Below are 22,710 nucleotides of genomic sequence, written 5' to 3' on the forward strand. Positions count from 1 at the left end.
TCTTTTGAGTGGCGTTTTATTCCTTTTTAGAACTGTTTCAGAAAACCATATGTTTTATTTGTATTTTTGTGGGAAAGCGACTCAATAGAAAATCTCCCACTATTGCTTTATTAATTAATAACTTCAAGCCATCATTAATAAATCTTGTGTGGCTGTGTACTTTTGCTTTTCTTGGCTTTTGTACAACACTTTTGGAGCTTAAAAAGCAGCTTTTTGAGTGTTGCAGTGATCATTAATTAGTCGCGTATAGTATGATTTGGAGTTGCAAATCACGAACATGCACACTCCACACAGGAATGACTAAGTGGAGATTCGAACGCAGATTTTGACTGGTCTTCTCTTGACTGTGTGGTCAACATGCTAACCACTCGGCCTTCTTTTTGATTCATTTTTGTTATCATAAATTGATGTAGGGCAGCACGGCGGTCTAGTGGTTAGTGCACAGACCTCACAACTAGGAGGACCAGGGTTCAATTCCACCCTCGGCCATCTCTGTGTGGGGTTTGCATGTTCTCCCCGTGCATGCGTGGTTTCCTCCCACATTCCAAAAACATGCTAGGTTAATTGGCGACTCCAAATTGTCCATAGGTATGAATGTGAGTGTGAATGGTTGTTTGTCTATATGTGCCCTGTGATTGGCTGGCGACCAGTCCAGGGTGTACCCCGCCTCTCGCCCGAAGACAGGATAAGCAACCCTCGTGAGGATAAGCAGTAGAAAATGAATGAATGAATGAATAAATTGATGTTGTGTCTGTTTTGAATTAGTGTATGTGCAGTATGTCAGTGTAGACAAATATATTCCATATTTCAATCATGTTTAGGGGTCCTGTAGGCACCGCATTTCTAAAATAGGATACGTAGGTCTTGAGCAGAAAAAAAACCTGTGATGGCCGGATGTACAGTACATTTGTCCATAGATGCCTGATCTCTTTATGTACTGGTAAGATATTATTGTATTGTTTGGAAAAGCTGAAGAGGTAAATTGTAAAAAAAAAAAAAAGACATGTTCGTGTTTGTACACTGGATGAATCCAAGTTGTTTTGCAGCAAGTATGCAGAGATGCTTCTATTTTCTTGGGGCGGGGGAAGCATACATTACATATCAGTGGATCCCAGCAGGTGTAATCACGCCATTGTGACGGAATCACAGCATGGGCTGATTGTCTTCCTTATTCTAACATCCAGATCATCACCAACCCTTAGGGGCTATTGTTTGCAGATGCACCCAGGTTAAGCGCCATGATTGTTCCTCTCCTGCCGCGTTTTGAAAGTAATCCGAGTGCAATTGTGTCACCCGTTTTTAGATGATTTTGCTCACCTTACTGCAAAAAAAAAAAAAACACCACAAGTTAACTTTATGCCTGTAAAATGGCCCTTGATTGACAGGTCCAAGTGGGATTTGCTTCCTTTGTCCTCAAATGTGAACCACAGCCCATCTTGAGTCAGTTTAGCTAAGGTAGTTTGGCCCATTTCACAGAAACCTCCGTGACCCATCCATCTCCACCACAAAGCCACAGACTCCACTTGGAGCCAAAGTGACTATCTTGACGACAAGAGGCAATAAGTAGGTTTGAAAGTTCATATATTCAGGATGTGAACTGATACTATTCCCCTCAACTGTTGCTGAACTCTTGCATAAGAAGCAAATATGTCACAAGGCCTGTGAAGTAGGACAGCGGTGACAATGCAACCTCACTGTTATTCCATTTATGTACCATTTCCATGGCTTCATATTTGTTGAATCTCTGGTTTCTCCTAACGGTTAATGAATTGCCCTCCTAAAGATACGCCACTCCTAGCTTTAAATCATAGAGCTGCTACTATGTAACGTTTTGTAAAATCTTGGGGCAAACAACCAGAGTTGAGGGTTCAGGATTTCATTAGAGACACTTTTTATGACCTCCTTAGTGTAATACGTTTTCAATGACAGAACAATCCTTTTTGTATTCTTACTATAAATAGCTATAAGTATTTTCTTTTAGCAAACAAGATTGATTCTCAGAACTTTGGAGTGCATCAGGGTTCTATTATTGGCAACCTGTTTTTTTTCATTATACTACTTGTCCCCATAATATCAATCAATTTAATTGTGTTTGACATGATGAAAACTCAATTTGTGCTCAAAAACCAATTAAATTAATCGGTTAAAAATCTGATCTTTAACACCTTGTCTGATGTAAGTTTTGATATTTAATACGTATTTTGTAATTTACTAAGATACAGTGTCCTGATTGGAACTTGTTATGGGGGCTCAAACATCTCTTCTTAATATGTTTTGATGCCACTTAAATGTAATCCATTAATATTGATGGATTTTTCTGTGACTTCTTTTATTTTTGAAATGTTGTAATTATTTGCTACAACTCGCTATATTTTTTTATTTTTTATTCAACAAGCTTTTGGTGTTCCTCAGGGCTCGGTTATTGGAACTCGGTTATTGGCCTTGTTTTTGTATGTTTTGGTTTTCGAAAAAACAACATTTTTCTTCGGTTTCTGTGCAACATTGCACATGATAAAGTGTTCCAAAGTAGAAAGTAAAGTAAAAGAAGGTGAAAGTGACTGTAAATGTTCATAATTTGACATTGTTTCTCCATGTTTTTTGTTAATATTTTTGGTTGTCAGGAACAGATTCATTTAACATTTCCTCAAGACAAAATTGCTTCGGTTTTTGTACGTTTTGATTTTTGTTTGACCTTCTGGAACAAATTAAGAACAAAAACCCAGGTATCACTTATTTTGCATGAATCACCTTCCTATGATCATCAATTAGAATCAAACGCACTTAACTCTTAAGATCAAAAATTGAAATTGATGAAATTTTTGGTATCATAACCTTGCATATTATGAATTTTGTCATTTCTCTGTCATCCTGTCATCCTTCCCATCTTGACAAAAAAAAAGACACTTTTTTTTTTAAATTCACAAATTTTATTCACTTCAACACTGAATGAACTATTTCATCGGAACTGTATTTAACCCTGATTCCTGTCTTACAGAAAAGCAACAATATCTGATCTGTGTGTTGATGTGATAATTAGAAGGCAGGTCATCCGTTGGAGTTTAGCAGCCGACTTAGACGCTCATGAGAAAAAAAACTATCCATTCTCACAATATTCTCAACATGTGTGTACACCACTGCACCAGACGATGAACACAAAACAAGTTTTCACTTCTTCTCCTCCTTCTTAAATACTCCAAACGATGGCATTTGCCTGACACAACTAAACTGATGTCAGGAAAGAGGAAAACTGCCTCTGCAAACTGGCTCAAACACTTATTTTGCAAAATAAAAAATATACATACACCGATAACAATTTATCCCGCTTTTGGGGTATATACAGACATTAAAAGTGAAGGATAGGAATAGAATAGCCACAGTTTGTTTTCCTGTCATGGCTCAAAATAGTCGATTGTCATCCACTGCAGCAAAGTAAAGCACGAGTTCCATTTTTTATTTTGTTTCTTTTTTGGATGCTGCTTTTACAAAATAATAACACAAAACAGCATTTTATTTTTATTTTTTTTACCACTCAGTAACTGCTTCTTTTTTCATATTCTCCCTTCTTGTTATCAAAATAACTTCCGTTGTCGGAAAGAAAACATGGAAATACAAATTAAAAATAGCATTTATCAATCCTCACCATAATAACAATAATAACAATAATGATAATAATAATAATAACCATGGATAAAGATAGCAATAAATAGGGATGGTGAAGTTTAAGTGCGGGTAGGCGTGGTTAGACACAACACCATGGGCATCAATTGCAGAGGAAAAAAAATGGGCGGGGTTAGATTGTGAGGAAGCATGGAAGGGGTAGACTCGTAAAGTGACTGATTGCTTGGCTGCTGAGTCTTCGCACGAGTCTCTCTGTTTTTTGGGCGTTTTTGCCACACGTGGGTGGCGCCAGGGAGGAAGAGTGTCCCTCACGCTACAGTATATCCTCTTGACTTTGGTCCCCTTGCAAAAACAGTCCATCATGTGATTCATTTATTAACCTCACAATTTTGTGAGTCTCAGCAAGGGAATATGGAGCTTAAGGGGTTTAGGGTATGAGGGTTGGCAAGGGTACATCACATCTACAAAGTAGTCCTAAGTGCTAGATAGGATCGGTAGTGATTCTCCAGGGGTAGGGACGATGCGAGGTTCGTCTTCTCAGGCAAGGAACAGCATTAGCAACACAAGCGTGTGTCCTGAGGTTTTTATAAGAGGTCTCCGAGGGTCCTAAAACCAAGTCCATGAGGATCCAAAGTGACTGTGCTGCTCAGAGTTAATATGGGAACAGAATTGTCTTTGGCTAGAGCTAATCTTACCCTGGCAGCCCATTTCTCTGGATCTTCAGTGGTTCTTCGGTTGTTCTACCTTGAAAAGTTAAGAGATGTTTCACATTTACACAGAGGGCCAAAGTCGAAAGTTCGATTGTCAACATGAAATGTTTCTGGCCAGTGGTTTGTGATTCGTGTGCCTACATAAACTGTACAATGTCTGAGACTTTTTCCTAGTCCCCTCGCTGTTTCTCCGTTATTCTGTTTAGCCGTCTCTACCTCTGGTAGTCCGGTTGCTCTCTGGGACTAGATGAGGAGCTTCCTGGACCTAGGGAGCCACCTGGCCGGGCATGCCCTTTGTCCTTGCCTTCCTCCTGAACCAAGTTGTTCCCAGAGGACGCCTGGCTTGAGTTGGAGGAAGTGGGAGGTTGGCTCAGCCCTCCAGTGCTCCCACTACTACCGCTCCCCTCTGAATGGTAGATTTCCTCTGCCCCGTCCTCGCTGGACTCTGGATCCTCCGAGCCTGAGAGCAACTCCTCCTCACGATATTCGCTGACATCTACACCTCCGCTGGCAGCAGCTCCATCGCTCAGTTCCTTGAGGCGCCCGTGGTGCTTGACATGGTAGCGCTGGTTCTGGAAGAACTTGATGATAGTGTGCTTGGGTAGGTCGAGTTGTGCTGACAGGGTTTGGATGGCCTCCTGGTCTGGGTACAGGCCGACATCCTGGATGAAGCTCTGGAGGATGCCTAAGGCTTCCAGTGAAATCTAAAATGCGTAGATCGGTAGAGAATATTTATTCTAGCTGGATTCACTACTGAATTTTATGTTTCTAGATATAAAGTCGACTGTACCTTTGTGCGCAATCTTGGCTTCTTGGTGCTACCAGCAGGACCAGTACTACTAGGTGGACCACCAGCTCCTGTCATCGCAGTCTGAGAAGCCTCCTCGGTAGTGGGGACAGATAACAGCTCCTCTCGCATCGGGGACAAGCGGTGCTCCTTCATTTGGGTTGGAGGCGGTCTGTGAAGCGCCTGGCGAGACAGACAAAAAAGCTAATTAATGGGGTGCAATGACCCCTGATCAAGACTTTTGGGATTCACATTATCTTTTCTAAATGCTCTGATGTAAAATGTTCTTGTCTTTCTGGTGTACACAGTAGCCAGTGCCGCACTGTTACACCAGGGTGAGAGTGTTCACAGTCCACAGAGTGTCATGGTCTATTAACCAGCCTGACGGATTGACACTCTAACTACTATGTGTTCATGTACCTTTGACCTAATGTGAAGCTGAAGTCAACTGAACTTTACACACCTCTCCATTTTAAAAAGACACCCCATTACTTTTTAACCTTAGAGTGTATCTTCCACTGGAGATTAGATGACATCCTTACCAGTGAACCTGAGAGCGGTGTATGCTACATAAGCTACATACACACATGATTTTTTTTAGCGCAGTACTGCGTGACAAAATATGACATGTTAGTGTGTTGATTCCAAAACCCACAATAGTTTCCTTATATGCATTGTTCTGTCCACAGCAACATAACATAGAAATAGCGGTGACATTTTTAGCATGAATACAGCAAACATAATGTGGGTACAGATATGTTTTTTTTACTGGGATGTACGTATTTTCTTGCCGGAAAATGATCGCAAGTGGAGACAATGCGGAAAAAGAAGGTGAAAGTGACTGTAAATGTTCATAATTTGACATTGTTTTTTGTTAATATTTTTGGTTGTCAGGAACAGATTCATTTAACATTTCCTCAAGAAAAAATTGCTTCGTTTTTTGTACGTTTTGATTTTTGTTTGACCTTCTGGAACAAATTAAGAACAAAAACCCAGGTATCACTTATTTTGCATGAATGACCTTCCTATGATCATCAATTAGAATCAAACGCACTTAACTCTTAAGATCAAAAATTGAAATTATGGTTATGGTATCATAACCTTGCATATTATAAATTTTGTCATTCCTCTGTCATCCTGTCATCCTTCCCATCTTGACAAAAAAAAGACACTTTTTTAAAAATTCACAAATTTGATTCACTTCAACACTGAATGAACTATTTTAAAAAGACACCCCATTACTTTTTAACCTTAGAGTGTATCTTCCACTGGAGATTAGATGACATCCTCACCAGTGAACCTGAGAGCGGTTTATGCTACATAAGCTATATACACACTTATGTTTTTTTGTAGTGCAGTACTGCGTGACAAAATATGACATGTTAGCGTGTTAATTCCAAAACCCACAATGGCTTCCTTATATGCAATGTTCTGTCCACAGCAACATAACATAGAAATAGCAGTGACATTTTTAGCATGAATACAGCAAACATAATGTGGGTACAGATATGCTTTTTTTACTGGGATGTACGTACTTTCTTGACTGAAAATGATTGCAAGTGGAGACAATGCGGGTGGCATCAGGAATGTGCCTGTCAGAGTGCGCTGGGATCAAACGGTGAATTTTGCTTGTTTGTCAGGAGGTGGTGGCGTGTTGAGAGAGTGTTGTGGTGGTGTCCTGCCCCGCTTGCTTTAAGAGCAGGGAGGGGCCTTCCCCACTGGAATGTCCAGCTATAAATCTGTGGCGCATAAAAATTAAAGGAGCCACGTAAAGATAATAGTAATTCTCTCTTCAATAATAACAGGGTATTACTTAAATAATGGCTAGGGCAGGCGCCTATTTCATCGCAGAGGGGGGGGGAATGGTCAACTAAGAGGAATTTGATATGTTTTGCTTGTCCCTCCCTACCTCGTCCTTGCCCCCTTTAATGGAAAGTGACATATTTAGACATTTAGATGTAGAGAAATTCCTTTTAAAACTATTTTTTTTTTTTACTCACCCCCTCCCCCCCATTCCTCGCAGCTCAGGTCTAATGCATCATGAATGATTAGATGAAGAAGGCTTCTGTCAAGCTCAGCCAATTCAAACTCAAAGGATGCCAGGAACACCTCGCTTCCACCTCCTCCTAGTTCATTCCCACTTTTTGCACCGCGAGTTCCAGGAAAATTAGGTTCTGAAAATAAATCCTTCATACAATTTGCTCTGAGAAGATCGGCATCTTCTTAAAGAGAAATTCAGTTGAAGGCTTACCGGAATTTATTTATATTCAGAAGAATTTCCCTTATTTTGTTTATTAGATCTGTGCGAGATCACTACCAGCATAAAATGCTATCTATTTAGTTTAGTTTAGTTTAGTTTTTGTAATTTTATTCATTACTTGCTTCTCCAGTGGTCCGAGAGGACTGAAATTTCATGTATGCTGTATATCGACCATGTATAGCATAACTGACAATAAAGTTGACTTTGACTTGACTTTGACTTATGGCATTCCCTAACACACAGACCATGCCGCCTCTGTTACGGCTCTAATACAACCCTTGTAAAGGTGGAATATTTCCAGGACAACTTTGTCCTAGCTATCCTATTTTCTGTTTTGTGCAAAGCTCCTTTCAAAGTTTTTTTTTTTTTTTTGTGACAATACAGCCTTGAAATCCTTGAACAACTCATACTGAATTGACTGGTCTATAGTCGTTATGATGGCGTGATCATGTCAAGGTACACTAATTCTCATCACATCAGGTTTTTCTGCATTTGAGGCAAATTACGGCACAGAACGATAAAAGAATTATACAACATCAAATATTTATCTTCTCCTTAATGAGCACTTGTCCTTCCTTCCTTTTTGCAGTGTGAGGTGGGGGCTAGCTGCACACGTGTGACCACCACAGACGCCATTAACACAGCGATAAATAGATAATGAAGAGAAAAAACACTTTTCTGTTAGTTTTTTTGCGTGACATAACCTGTGCTCTTAATCTCAGAGTATTATTTTGTGTGTGTGTTTGTCTGGTTGGATTTCATGGGGAGTGGATGAGTCAGTGCACTTTTCTCTGTTGTTGTGAAATAATATTTTCATGAAAAAACGAGATGTTCGCGAGACAAGCTGACATTGGTGCTGTGTGCAGGTCTGCTCAGAGTTGTTTTTTTTTAGTTCAGTGTGTGGTATTTCTTCCATGTATCTGCAATTAAACGGTTACATTAATTGTGAGTAAAAGAAAAAAAAAATAGGCAGGCTGTACCCTACAGAAGACTAAAAGAGGCCACCAGGACAGTGGAGGGGAAATTTTTAGCTTAGTGAAGCAATCATTTTTGTGATGTGCTCCAATTATCGGGTTGTAATTTGGAATCTGTAACTCTGTTTACACAAGATGACATTGACATGAACTAATAGCGATGCAAAAAAGCTTCAAACCAATCATAAAGCACACTTGAAACCAGAAGGGGCCATCATGACAGGCATAGTTTGCAATACCTTTTGTCTACAACTAAAGACCAGTATGTTTCTCAGTGAGAAAGTGTTATCTTCATGTACTATGATCCTAAAAACATTCCATTTAAAGCATTTCCATTTTAAAGGTTCTTAAAACATCTGCCCAAACTGTCCAACTTTCAAAATTCAAATTCTTAACATCTAAACAACATTCTGAGGCTCTAGCGGGACTCCAAAGGAGTATAAATTGATACACTGATTAATGCATAAATTTTTGCTTCAAAACACCCACTAGAAATGTAAGCCTGAGTCGAACCGAACTGCTTGGTGAATACATCGCTTTCGAGTCCAATCATTGGCACTACAACTTGTATATTTAACTTGCTAACTAACCAAGAAATACCAACATAAACGACTCCCGTGACAAAACCACCGACAAGCATCATTTTGTGTGTGACGTCCATTTTGCATCTTTTCTACAGTAAATTTAGTAAGTACTGTGAATAGTTTTTTTTCTTCTTGTAGTGCTGGACTCTTGGGGTCCATGCTGCCTCGACACACACACAGAGCCTTGCAGCAGAAATCAATTTAGCATAAACAATAAAGAAATAATTTATAAGGGCAGGCTGTGCCAAATTAGCTGTGGGACGCACTTAACTGCAAACGCCATATGAATAAGAGCTGTGGAGCGAGCAGCGCGGCCATGTCAGTCAGGAAGAATTGTGATGCTGCTTTGGTGGAGGTTGGGGTGGGGGGGTGCACGCACACACACATATTTAACACACCTGCACAGCTAATAGACACACAGTCGGAGATGTCCCAAAGCCCCTTCACGAAGAAGAAAAAAATGTACTGCACATGCTGTCCAAACGTAAACAATCATCTCTGTGTGACTCCACTGAACTCTACATCCATTTTTAATTTCTATTGTGCCGTCTCTTGTTATAAAGTTGCCTACTATTGTCCAGAAGACAAAGTAGCGCTCACGTTACCAACTTTGAGTGTGAGACAGATGGGACACATGTGTGGTGTATATGGTTGCAGACTAGCTGAAGCAGACAAATATATATATATTTTTGTCTTTTATATTGTATATAATTATTTAGATACATTAAACATATACTACACCTCCTTTGCCATTAATAAACCAGAAGCTTTTCACCACATGCGGTAAAAGGGACAATTTTGTGCCAGTAGAGCAGGGGAATGTCGTCGTGCCACCACAGCTTCCTTCCTGTCTTTTTAATACAAAGCCCGCACGTGGTTTACTACTATGCGTGGTACTTCAAGAGGGGAGGGTCTTGTGGTTTGGGAAGACCTGTCGGGTCTGGATTGCATTAACGACACTGTGACGTTTGACCCTTTGCCGCCGTTGTTGTTGTTGTTGGCTGTTTGGAAGATGAATCAAATCTTGGTTGTGGAACCTCAGAAATCATAAAGCTGATTGACATCCAATTTGTACAGATTTCTAAACAGTTTTCCTCATAGGTAACCAATGGAAATAGAGAGAATGTGTTCCTGGGTCATATTGCAACCATCACAATACATTACATTACATTACATTACCATTCTAAATTGTAATGCAAGTGTAATCATATGAAATGTTAAAAAATATAATCGCTCAGTCTTGAGTGATAAATATAAAGTATATACGATACATGTTTTTGCCTCATGCTTCACTGATATTTTTTCTCACATCCTTGAACACACCATTGTTGGTGTGAGACACGCTAGCCTGTGATTCTGATTCGTCTGTTCTATCACTCATTATCATTCATCAGTGGTGAATACATATACATTGTAAAATTAAAAACTTGTTTCATAAGTATGTGAGGCATATTTACAGCTCAAAGAGGACCCTTTATGCTTTTTCCACTTTTCTGACCTATAAAAGTTGTTAGAATGTTATATTTTCGTGTTAAATGATGCCAGAGTTTCAGATAATTAGGTTCGCCATTTGGAAGTGAGCCCAAAAAGAAGTTTGGGATGGCTCTAAACGCTCGATTTCAGAGAGGTTGTTCTAACACCGACTCCCAGTGAGCCGGACTTTCTTACGTGGGCGTGCCTGGCTACAAGCTGTACAAGTTGTTAGCTGTACAATCCGAGTGGAACCAATCACAGCAGAGTGGACGTGCAGGTGGAATAAATTCCAAGGAAATACAGACGGAATAGGTACAGATTATGGAAGCTTTCCGTGCGGGTTATCATGTGTAGCTGCTTTTAAGTATGTGGCAAAGAAATTAAAGAAAAAGCAAAAGTTATTTACAAAGTCAAACCTTACTGAGCTGAAAAATGAATTCAAAACCTCAGGGGCGTTCCATTGTAACGGTACTACTGTATTTATTCCAGAAGCGGAGTTGAGTTTAGGACACGGGTCTTCAATTAAAACTGAGTTTCTCACAGCAGACCTTATTTTGCGTTAAACAGTCTAGCTAATATGAATATCAAATGTAATGAAATTCTGCACATCACCATACAACACAATTATTCTGGGACCTAAATTGCATTTAAAAGAAAACTGGACCAAATTTCCCTTAAATAATAAAACAATGACTATATAGACAGTGAATGCTGTGCTATAAAATCATGTATACTGGCTTCTCAGCGCCATTATTTATTCAGACTTCGGTGACTTATCTGTGTTTCGTCAGATTTCTGCTTTTGACCAACACTACAGTTTCAGAACACTGGATTCAGAATGAATGAACATGTATTGGTCTGTCTTTTCACGATCAATAGTTCTTACTTTTGAGCGCGCCATGATTTTTTATTCGCTTGGCAAGTAAACCAGCAATTTCATTGGCTCTTTTTGAGTGACGTCACTGCATTTGCTGTCACGTAACTGTAATAACATAAGTATTTAAACCCACAAACTGTCGCTGTGATCAGTCCACAAGCATGATTATATGTTATAGTTGACATTCACTTGAATTGATCACGGGTCCGTAAAGAGCCATCACTGGGTCCAGATCTGGACCGAGGTTCGCGATGAACCTCCGACTGGCTTCGGAGATCAAAGCTTTGGGATGGACTAGTTTTGATTTGGTTCTTGAGGACAAACGTTGAGTGTAAATAACGTGGCATTTCCTGTTGTGCCACCCAGGCACAGCGTTTACTCTTTTTGTACCTGTGTGTCTTGCGGTAGGTGGAGCACGGTGTGGAGCCTCTCGCTGTGATGATGTCGCGACTCCTCCTCGTACGCCATGTCCCTGTCGGTTTGCGGTAGTGCCAGGAACCGCCGGATGGTGCACAGGTTCTCCCAAAGGGTGCGGTTCTCCGGACTGGGGTTTTCCTTCCAGCGGAGAAGCTCGCACAGCCAACCCTGTGAGCAGACAGATGGACCATAGGTAAAGTGGAGTCTGAAGGAAACTACCGTAGTTTTATTAGTCTAAGCACCATATTTGGTACCTTTTAGTCATGGGAGAGCTATGTGATTTCATCTGACCAATTAGGGATAATTAATGTGCTTGAATATGGCCTATTATTAACAAACAAATGCATATTTAGGCAAATATTTAATATAGTTTGCCTAAACTAAACATTTTCAAGCATAAAAATGTCTAAGTGAACACAGAAGACAATTATTGCAACACACAGCCTTATTTATGTCTTCAACAGCTTAGTTAGACTTAGCTAACTTAGACTAACTTTGTTACTATATTGGGTAATGTGAGTGTAAAGGAGGGCTACAGGGCTCTAATGTTAAAAATAGTATTTAGAAGGTCATAAACAGGTTGTGCTGTTACTAAAATATTTGCTTTATAAATAAGGAATCCTACTTTGCATAAATTCATTATTGTTGCGTCTGGAACCAATTAACTGCGATAAATGAGGGATAACGTTAATTGAGAACCACTGGTTCAATGCCTCTACAAGTTCCAGTTTGTGTTGAAGTTGAGAGTAGGAACGCCATTGTGAGGTTAGAAATGTCAGATTTTTCTGGAACATAGCATCAGAGTTGCCAATAGGGTATTGAATGCCCCAAATTTTGAGTTCAACCACAATTTTCTGGAAAATATGCTTTTAAAAGTCAAAACATTTTTATTTCAGCAACCCCTGTAAAATGCCGCTACCTGACCTTGTATCGCTCATCAAAGATTAAGAGTCTGTCAGGCATCTTCATCGAGTGAGAGGTTTTGTACTTTTAGTTTTGTTGTACAGTGCTTAACTTCACTTTACACTTGAGTTCAGAATGATAAAATGTGACTTTAAAACCTTGCCTGTATTGGTAATCAAGGTTTTATGATGGCAACAGTTTGAGCCTAGAAGATATACCGACATTACTTATTATGTAGAGAAATTATTTTCAAATTTGAATATAGATTAGAATATTAAACAGTTTAAAATATGCACTAGTGCAGAGAAGTTAGTACTTTGTACAATCACTTTCCCTCCATCTTTGGTCTTTGCTGTTTAAGATAAGCGGAGCTCATGTGAGAGCGTCAGATTATATGCAGGGAGGATGCAATGACGGGAAACCAGCAAAGAATAAGTTTCCAATGCATGTTGTGTGAGGTAAATGTTGAGCCAGGATGGGTGGTGGTGATGATGATGCTGCTGCTTTGGGGTGGTAGAAAAGCTGGAGAAGATTCAATTATGTCTGCTAGACTGGCTCTGTTTGTGACACCAGCTGTTGTGTTCAAGCAGCCACCTCAGGCAGCGTGCGACGCTAATAGCCTGATCAGCGCTCGCTCCCTCCGTCCTTGTGGCCAGCTGCAGCAGATGGGTGCACCGAACTGTGACACCTCCCCACCCCCTCAAGCTCAGGGACCCTCACTAACTGTGCACACACACACACACAAGCATGCAATACTGTAAAGAAAATGTATATGGCCCCTTGTCACGCTTACACCCGGCTGGCCTGATACATATAAGCTGTCGACAAAATAGCATCATTCCTCACACGCATGTTATTTGGCATTCACCTCTGTCTTATCAATTTATTATTCCCAGCATGTCCCCTTTTTATGTTGCCCCCCCTCCCAAAAAAAAAACTTGCATGCATTGTCTGTTTCCTGACCTGACTTTTGTTGGCTGCCACCTTGGCAAACAGAGCCTGGGACACCTTGGCTCTCTTCATCTCCTGCTGAATTTCGTCATAGATGCCTGACGTGATGTTGACCAGCGATTCCAGCTTGATGGGGAGGTCAGGGGCGGGGCCTGATGGCTTTGGCTGCGAACATGTCATGTACACAGTACAGTGCTTGTCAGTCCCCTGAATGTGTGATATGGCTTTGTTTGTTTGTTTGTTTCTGCTTTTTCCTGATTACGGAGTCGCTAAACATCCTAAAGTTACAGTTTTGTGGTATGCATGTGAGCTGTGTGATAAAATTCAAGTGGGTCCAACTTACGAAGTTTAGTAACAGATTTGTGAGAAAAATAACACAGGCAGCACAGTACGGGTGCATGTTTTGACAAATGTCCACTCTTTTGTATGCATCAATTCAGGCCTAGAATAGTGAGTTCACATAAACTGATAAATTCTATACATTCAATGACTTAGAAGCCAGGATAACAATTGTTGAACTGTCCTTGTGTGGTTTTATTTGGATCACGTTATCACGTTTCCCCTCACTTTGTATCTTTCCTGTTCCTATATTCCCTTAGTCCGTTGTTGTCTTGACCGCTTTGCTTCAGAGTTCAACATTGGCCAAATGTGGTTACTCCATCAGGTTTGATGACATTTTTTCTGATGTCATTTGAGCTTAAGTTCTCTGAACCATATAAGTTTTGGATGATGCCTGAAATACGCTGTGATTGTCTAACATCATGCAGTTGAATTCTTGAAAAGTCAAGTATGCGGATCAAACTCAATTTGTCGCCTCTCATCCTTCTATTGCGTTGTAGCTGTTTGCAATATGTGCGTTCACCTTGGAGCGCTTGCATTGTTTTGATGTCGTCTCCCAGACGTGCACAGACTGGCTAGCTTACATTCCCGACGCCTAAACGATGCTGAGATAATCTGATGTAGCCATAATAAATAATATCCCACACGTTCACCCCGAGCCATGAATGAATGGCCATTTGCCCTAACATCAGAGGGGGTGAAAAATCTTTATCACTCACTTTGCTGTAAATGCTGTATTACGTCATTATGTTTACAGTGATTTGGCTTTGAAGTTGTTGTTCCATTATACAGGGAATTTGTTTAAAAGATGAAAAAGGCAGACATTATTCACTTAAGCGTATACAATGTGCTGATGGCGGAGAGCTCACCGAGTTGGTTATCTTATTCTTGTTCTTCCAAATGGAGGCCCAGGTATCAGGCGTTATCTGCTCTTCCAAGCTTCTCTCCCACACTTTCTATGCACACACACAAAGGAAACGCAGCATATGGAAATAAAGCATCTACAGTATGTCATACAACCCCAAATCAGCCTTATGAGGCAGGTTTTACCTGCGAGAGGCGAGGAGCGCTGGGGTTAGACGAGTTGGAGGCGGGTAGGCCCACCGAAGGGTTCATGGTGCGCTCCCGTTCTTCCTGGTAGATCCGGTCCCGCTCGCCCTCGGGCAGATTGAGGAAGTTCTGCATGGCTTTCAGGTTGACCAGCAGTGACTGCGAGGCTGTACGAGGGTCCTCCTCCTTCCGCAGGATCTCTGACAGCAGACCCTGAGCGAACAAGAGCTTTTTACCACAATGTCCAACCTCTTGGCAAAAGTAAATGTTTCATGTTGTCTCGAAGGTGAGGGATCTCTCAGGGTACAATATTGCTACATAAGCATCAATTATTGATTTGACCTATTTAATACTTTACCACCAGATTGCGTCATCAACATATATTTAAAATATCTATCGTAGACCCAATTTATATTGTCTATTATATGTATATATTGCATATTATCACATACTACAGTGTTACTTGGTCCTGTACCCTAGAAACCGCCCATGAATGATATGGGAAAAGGCCGAAATGATACTGTGTCAAAGCCCAGGGCAGTGATACTGATAAAATATAGAGTTTAACCATGTCCAGTATCAGCCCCCGTAGCTGTCCACTCAGAGCGCGCTGCTCTGGTATCGTGCCCGTGAAACAACCAGAACAGCGCACGAGCGTGAACACACAGCGTTTGTTTTGCTGCCGTCTGTGCTCTGTCAACATGTCAGCGGTTAAATAGTAAATAGTATAGTAAATATTAGCATAATAGTAAATATTAAATAATATGTGATAATAAGCTCATGATTAAATAGTATGTGATAATAAGATCATCACACCATGTGATAACCTGTAATTATATCACCCATTTTACTTCTGGCACATTCTGAAGTCCTTAAGTTAGCATCACTCTACCGTCACGATTAGCGTAAGCAAAATATTGTCAAAGATACCCGAGCATGAGCACTGATTGTAAAAAAATATTACATTATTGCTCAAACATACTTAACTAGATTAATTAGATATCGTTTAGTTTGGTCTGGACAGACACTTCCCCCCCATGTTGAAAAGAGCAGCTAACCACAGGTTAGGAACTTCCCGTTCCTTCTCCATTTTATGGCCAGCTCTACAAATAGTGGGCATTGTATTGAAAGTCTTCCTGGGATTGTCAGCGTTGAAAGTGGAGTTGCCACCTGCAGGTCTATGAGCCCTCATTACATTGCTCTAATGGGGTGTGCAGTAAATAGGTTAGCGCAGCCTTGAATACATCAGGTGTTGGCGCCCCTGCAGGAAATAGAGGCCTAATGACCCGGCAAGCTATCCCACCATGCATTCTGCTAATCCTGCTGAAAATACCTCCATGTGGGTGTCCGCAAATGAGCCCCACGTCTCTGACAGTGAGTGGAGCTCAATCAATTCAAGTAATTATCTTTCCTTGCCTGTTCTCAGTGGAATCAACAGCTTAGCTAAACATGCCTTCAGAGGCTAGATGATCAACTTTGTTCTGGTTTCGTCTCCCTCCATGTTGACCACACTGTCCTAACATACCTGTGTGCGGTTGAAGGCCACACGGGCAAACACGGCCTGAGAGACGCTGGCTCTTTTCAGCTCGTCTCGGACCTGCTGGTAGATTTCCGACGACACTTCAGCGGCTGAAGGGTTGGTCACAGGGTGGTCGCCACCGACTTTAGTCGAGCCCCGTGGTATGGGCGGATGGTTGAGGAACTGCTGGTTGAGGGCTTGCGGGTGCTGGTGGGCCAGCAGGCGGCTGACGGCTATCTGCTGGTTGATGAGGTGGGCCATCGCGATCTGCTGACGCACGAGCTGTGGGGAGAGTTGAGGTGAGAGCAGCCCACCTGGGCCCAGCAGGGGCTGGAGGGCGCCGGGTGGGTGGGGAGGTGGCGGAGCGGGCACCTGGCCCGCGTGGAGTGGGGGGCTGTGGTGGAGGGGACCATGGGGCGAGGGCTGCTGCTGGGGAGGAGGAGGCTGCTGGGGAGGCTGAGAGGGTGCCTGTGGATCTCCAGAACCCGCCTTTAGGAGGGGACTGCCACCTCCTAGGTGGCCTAGCTGAGCCAGGCCAGCCAAGTGAGGAGGAGGTCTTTGGCCCAGCATACAGAAGTCGGCCATATTGTCTCGTTCGACTGTCAATAAGACAAGTTCATCAGTTTGCTAACCAAGCACTAGACAAAATGATTAGATTGCTTACTTTTGATGTCAGTGGGATCTCGGCCAGACCACATCTTCTCCAAATAATCCACTGCACAAAGTAAACACACAAAGTGACGTTTACTAGTTTGTTGTACAAAATTTTTTTTAAAAATAGTTAACATACTCAGACATACAGAAAGGGTACGTTTCATATATAAACACTCATTTAAAAAGATTTGTAGCAATGTGGGCATAGCTTAACTCAAGGTACCACTGCCAAGCCTATGGAAAGCTACACCGTAAAACATGGAATGGTTGGGAAAAATACGACAATATGCTGTGAGACTACAAAAAACCCCAGAATCGAACATTTAAAAAAGTAGTAATCAGGTAATCTACCTCACTCCATTGCCTCTTTGATTGTATTTTTCTTTGGCTTTTTAATTTTGGTAAGGGTGGCCCAAATAGTGCAAAACAACAATAAGCTAAATGATGAGCTACAAAAACAATCATGAAAAAAGTCACTTATCAAAAGCAGTACTCAACAGCACAGGTTGCTCCACGTTTATTCAACAGTTACAGTGGAACTCTGGTTAGTGTTATCAATTTGTTCTAGAAGGTCCAACTCTAGCCGAAAAGGAGGATTAACCCAATCCTCAATTATTACACAAAACACGGGATTATACGTAGTTCTAGTATTCAAATTATCATCCAATTATAGCTTGACATTCTGAAAACTATTCAAAATGTATAGAAATAATACATATAAATGATGGGATAAATTAACATATAAGGTTACTTTTACCTTCATTGAAGGCGTGATTCTTGATGTGACAGAAAACGGAATTGATCTTGCTGCCACATTGTGTCTTTGGAAACAGTCACGTTGTCAATGAGGGCAAGACTGATCTTAAACGTTCAATATGCATGCATAACTATAAAAACGTGTTTTGTGTTAACATTTTTGGAAGTCAACTGCTGATGACATAAACGGCGACGTAATGTCCAGTTCTGGCTGCCATTTTGTTCGGTATGATGCTAATAAGGAAGGGCATTTTGTGATTTAAAAAAATATATTAAGAACACAGTTGGACTCACACAGTGATTTAATAACATACGTAAGACACGAGCCATATTGTATGCTAACTGGAGAATGCACTCAAACCGAAGCAAAGTTGTGGCGTACATTTTCAACTGTGGCAAAAGGCTAAGCAAGGTTCTACTGTACTTTATACGGTATATTCTTTTTGCACCAATGAATTATGCTACTTAAAAAGTTTAATGATGCGGAAACATAAAATCTTGGAACAAACGTAATGGTGTGGGACAGTCCCGTGATGTTACCTTTGATTTTCTTGTACTTCTTGTACCAACGACCAAACTCCTGGCATTTGGCAGTGGAGACATTGGCGTAGTAGGAGCTGTTCACAATGGACGAGATCATACTCTGAGGGACAGAGACACGGGAGAGTTAATTAATAGCCGGCATGATATGAAATGTTTACAGTTGCACATAAGAAAAGCCATGTGACACACACACACACACACACACAAAATCTGTCAGTAATCACGACTGGAAGCCACCCATGGAAACTTCCCCCAGTATAGAGCAGCGAGGGAATCTCCAACCTCTTTCTCTCACACACACATATGCTTGCAATTGATATGCTTGCTGCCATCAACACCCCCACCAGAGCTCCATTTAAGCACATAAATCTCCCACAGCAGCCATTATGATGCGGCCAGCGCGCTAAACATGCAGCTGGGGAGTTAAAACACGCCAGAGTTTGATTAAAATGTAGCAATAGTTATTAATCACAAGATGTTTTATTTTCTGCTAGCTTGTGTCGCATACACGTCGACCTAAGACAGGGTGACGTGACATGATTTTTTTTTTTTTTCCCTCCCTCACCTGCGACAGAGGACACTCTTTGGCCAAAGTGCTTTGGTTCATTTCCTTCAGGAGCTCCTTGAGAGCGTTCCTGACGGTCGCATGGTTCCACTGCTCGCAGGGCAGGTCCTCCAGCTTGGAAAAACTACAAAAAAAAGTCATTTACATTAGTAGATGGTACGTTTTAAGGTTATTTTTATTTTCAATAACACCAGTGGTGAACTTATTTTAACACTTGTATGAATATGTGGGGGGCAGCACGGTGGTCGAGTGGTTAACACGCAGACCTCACAGCTAGGAGACCAGGGTTCAATTCCACCTTCGGCCATCTCTGTGTGGAGTTTGCATGTTCTCCCCGTGCATGCGTGGGTTTTCTCCGGGTATTCCGGTTTCCTCCCACATTCCAAAAACATGCTAGGTTAATTGGCGACTCCAAATTGTCCATAGGTATGAATGTGAGTGTGAATGGTTGTTTGTCTATATGTGCCCTGTGATTGGCTGGCGACCGGTCCAGGGTGTACCCCCGCCTCTCGCCCGAAGACAGCTGGGATAGGCTCCAGCATGTGTGGGGTAGCTTTAGTCTGGAATGGAATATTTATATTATTTCCTATCTGTAATTTTTTTAAAGCTAATTTGAATGTGGTTTAACATAATAAACAAGATCCTGTGTTATTGTTAAAAACCACAAATAGGCCAGGCCTATTATTTTAACTGTCCTACTGTGCCTACTCATCTCCTAACTCAACCCCAAAACTTCCAGCTCCAACTGGGCCTCGTTTAAGGCTTAAAGAAATCACCATAGGATTGTGCACCAAAGCCCACCGCCATGGATATGCACATGAACACGTAAACAAAACCTGGCTGGTATGTGCCAAGACAGTACCAAAAAATACGCCTCTCATCTGGATTTTATCTGTGTTTATCTGTCCATCAAGACTGCGGCTCCACTCTCTTTCTCGGAGTCTGATGACAGATAAATCATTGCAGCATTGTTGTGTGCTTCAATATTACTATTATCGACATCAACAATGACATCAGCGCATTAAATGCAGTCTCTGTGGGAACATTAAAAGCATTATTATTATGTTATTCTGACCTTTGTAGCTGGATACGTAGAGTGACCATGTGGTAGACCTCCATGAGCATGTCGGCCACCGTAGCGTCCGGGGCATCCGTAAGGAAGTGGATGGGCAGAGGGTTCCATCTGCCTACCTTGATGATACCTGGGCATGGAACAACAAAGCATCAGTGTGTGTTAGTACTTTGATGTAGCTTAGAGGCAAATAGTAGCTGAGGTCTGTGTTCAGTGTTTGATTAAAAATTAGCCGGTACGTCTTTTAACCCACAATTACAATCAACTGAGTGGGTGTTTCCTAAAAGTCAACCAGTCAAAACTCTGAATTGTCAGCCCCTTTCACATAGAAATCCTATAAAATGACTACATTGTACCTTTTATGCAAAACCCAACCGCCTCAACGGTACATTTTCACACCGGTGGCATCCCATCTTACAGTCGGATAATTTGCAGATGTCAGCTCCAGCCTCTTTCATTCATTCATTCATTCATTTTCTACCGCTTTTTCCTCACGAGGGTCGCGGGGGATGCTGGAGCCTATCCCAGCTGTCTACGGGCGAGAGTTGGGGTACACCCTGGACTGGTCGCCAGCCAATCACAGGGCACATATAGACAAACAACCATTCACACTCACATTCATACCTATGGACAATTTGGAGTCACCAATTAACCTAGCATGTTTTTGGAATGTGGGAGGAAACCCACGCATGCACAGGGAGAACATGCAAACTCCACACAGAGATGGCCGAGGGTGGAATTGAGTCCTGGTCTCCTAGCTGTGCGCTAACCACTAGACCGCCGTGCCGCCAGTTCCAGCCTCTTGAGTGACAGAATTGCTTTCAAAAGTACAGAGCGGCAGAAGTCCTTGTCCGTTCACGGCACTCTCCCGCCATTGAAGAACACCTTTCACACAGGCATTGACTTGCCAGGAAAATGGAAAATGAATCTGGTGTAGAACCTGTTCATGGCTAACACTGGTTCAACTCCAGCTCTGAACTAAATCTGCACCAGCAAAGTCCACTGCAGTGGAAAAGGTTTGGAGGCGAGAGACGAGTGAAGTATGATTAATTTCTTATCACACAACAGTTTTTTCTGAATGAGAAATCTTCAAATCGTCAAATTTTGATCTCTTTGTACTTTTGCCATCTTGTAGCATATTGTCTCTTGATACTGCCTTGTCCTCCACAGTGTTTGTAGTGAATGTGTATGTTAGCAAAAAAAAATTATTGTTTGTGTAATATTAACGTATATCTAATGTAAAGCGTACATCGTCCTCATTTTAGCCTTACAATCAGTTAGTTGTGTTTTAAATGAATAAATGAGTGGCCGCTTGTGTCTCTGGCATTCTGATTTGACTTCCTGATTCAAACAGCATGTTCAACATCTGATTTCGGATTATCGAAATCGTGTACATTCAAGAGAGATGGGCTTATAAACACACAGTCACACATGCACTGGTTGGCTCGAGCTGTAAAACTTAAACAAAGGTAATCACATTATTGTCCTCTAAATGAGATCCAGACCCGTCTCTTTCCCACCCCCGTCATTTGAAATTCAGTTTTTTTTTAATGTATCTCTTCACTTGTCTAATCAAATGAGATCCAATACAAACAAAAAACTGCCTATATAAAGATAATAGTATTCAGGTTGGACTTATGAGGTAGTCATGTTACAAAATGTTTATTATTGTGTCCCATTAGACTGTGCAGGTGACCTAAAGAAGTGTCTAGTGTCATGCCCGTTTTCTTTCCCTTACTAAAAAAAAATACATATTGGCATAGTACATTTTTTAAAGAAGGAACATATTTAATTGTCACGTAATTGTGAATAATTACATCCTAACTGGAAAACCACATATTTTGCCAAAAACGCTATACTGCAAAATGTAAGCGCATATTTTGACGGGGGAAAAAAATGAATTCTGAATGATGCATCCAAATAACACATTTCTGAATAACACATCCTTTCCTCCATCTCTTCACTTATTGTTGTTTTTGTGTGTGGGTCTTGTCTAAAAGGAACCATGGCTGCACTCAGCACGCCTGATAATTGTCCCACTGTAGTCAAACGCGTGAATAAATAAGCAGACAATGCACAAACCCACCTAGGACATCTACATGCAACCGCTGACAAGCAAACACACACACACACACACTAGCACGCTCCCAGTGTGACGCCGTTAATAATTGATTTGATCGTTTTTTTGGTCAGGGGCCTGCCTCTCTGCTTGTTGTCCACATTTAAAAGTTGAAATTGTTGTTTCCACATCAACAATTCCACGTGTCATCTAGACTTAAGAATGAATGAGCACACACTGGACCACAACATGAGGTACACATGCATACATATATCTAACAATAACAATGCTCATCTAGTTTAGTATTGCTTAAGATCAGGGGTCTCAAACCCAGGGCCCGCGGGCCAAATGCGGCCCGTGAGATGCTAGTTTGAGGCCCCCACCTTGATACCAAAGTTTAATGTTGAAATGACAGCTTAAAGCTGTGTGCACACCGGACACAACATGATTTTGCCCTGCCCATACTGTTACCCTACCCTGTTACCCCGCACTGTTTTGCTTTGGATTAGCAATGAAGCTAAAGGCTAATGACGCTGGGTACAAATAAATGCAAGAAATGATTTGGAATAAAACGGAAAACACACGCACAAGATAAAGCA

General features: G+C 41.4%; 2 protein-coding genes across 3 annotated transcripts in view; one reads left to right on the top strand and one right to left on the bottom strand.

Moving 5' to 3' along the window:
* Positions 1–2,904: 2,904 nt before the first annotated feature.
* The window catches only part of satb2 (SATB homeobox 2), a 34,969-nt gene continuing 15,163 nt past the window's right edge, over positions 2,905–22,710 (bottom strand). The window contains exons 4-14 of one of the 2 annotated variants that reach the window (XM_058083067.2): positions 20,056–20,182; positions 18,981–19,104; positions 18,413–18,515; positions 17,127–17,177; positions 16,469–17,061; positions 14,944–15,156; positions 14,763–14,849; positions 13,567–13,719; positions 11,674–11,868; positions 5,119–5,298; positions 2,905–5,032 (exon numbers count right to left, since the gene is read on the bottom strand). In XM_058083067.2, coding sequence (XP_057939050.2) covers positions 4,541–5,032; positions 5,119–5,298; positions 11,674–11,868; positions 13,567–13,719; positions 14,763–14,849; positions 14,944–15,156; positions 16,469–17,061; positions 17,127–17,177; positions 18,413–18,515; positions 18,981–19,104; positions 20,056–20,182 — 2,318 coding nt within the window. In that variant the 3' untranslated portion in view covers positions 2,905–4,540. Of the gene's footprint in view, positions 5,033–5,118; positions 5,320–11,673; positions 11,869–13,566; positions 13,720–14,762; positions 14,850–14,943; positions 15,157–16,468; positions 17,062–17,126; positions 17,178–18,412; positions 18,516–18,980; positions 19,105–20,055; positions 20,183–22,710 lie in introns of both variants that reach the window. The other variant, XM_058083065.2, reaches the window with a different exon arrangement.
* Positions 11,676–22,710, top strand: part of tbccd1 (TBCC domain containing 1) — a 61,070-nt gene continuing 50,035 nt past the window's right edge. Inside the window, exon 1 of the mRNA XM_058083072.2 lies at positions 11,676–11,893. The gene's annotated coding sequence lies outside the window, so the exon portion shown is untranslated. The remainder of the gene's footprint in view (positions 11,894–22,710) is intronic.

The sequence above is a fragment of the Doryrhamphus excisus genome, linkage group LG12 (assembly GCF_037039965.1).
Source record: "Doryrhamphus excisus strain RoL-2023G ecotype Guam linkage group LG12, RoL_Dexc_Guam_v1.1, whole genome shotgun sequence".
Classification (NCBI taxonomy): Eukaryota; Metazoa; Chordata; class Actinopteri; order Syngnathiformes; family Syngnathidae; genus Doryrhamphus; species Doryrhamphus excisus.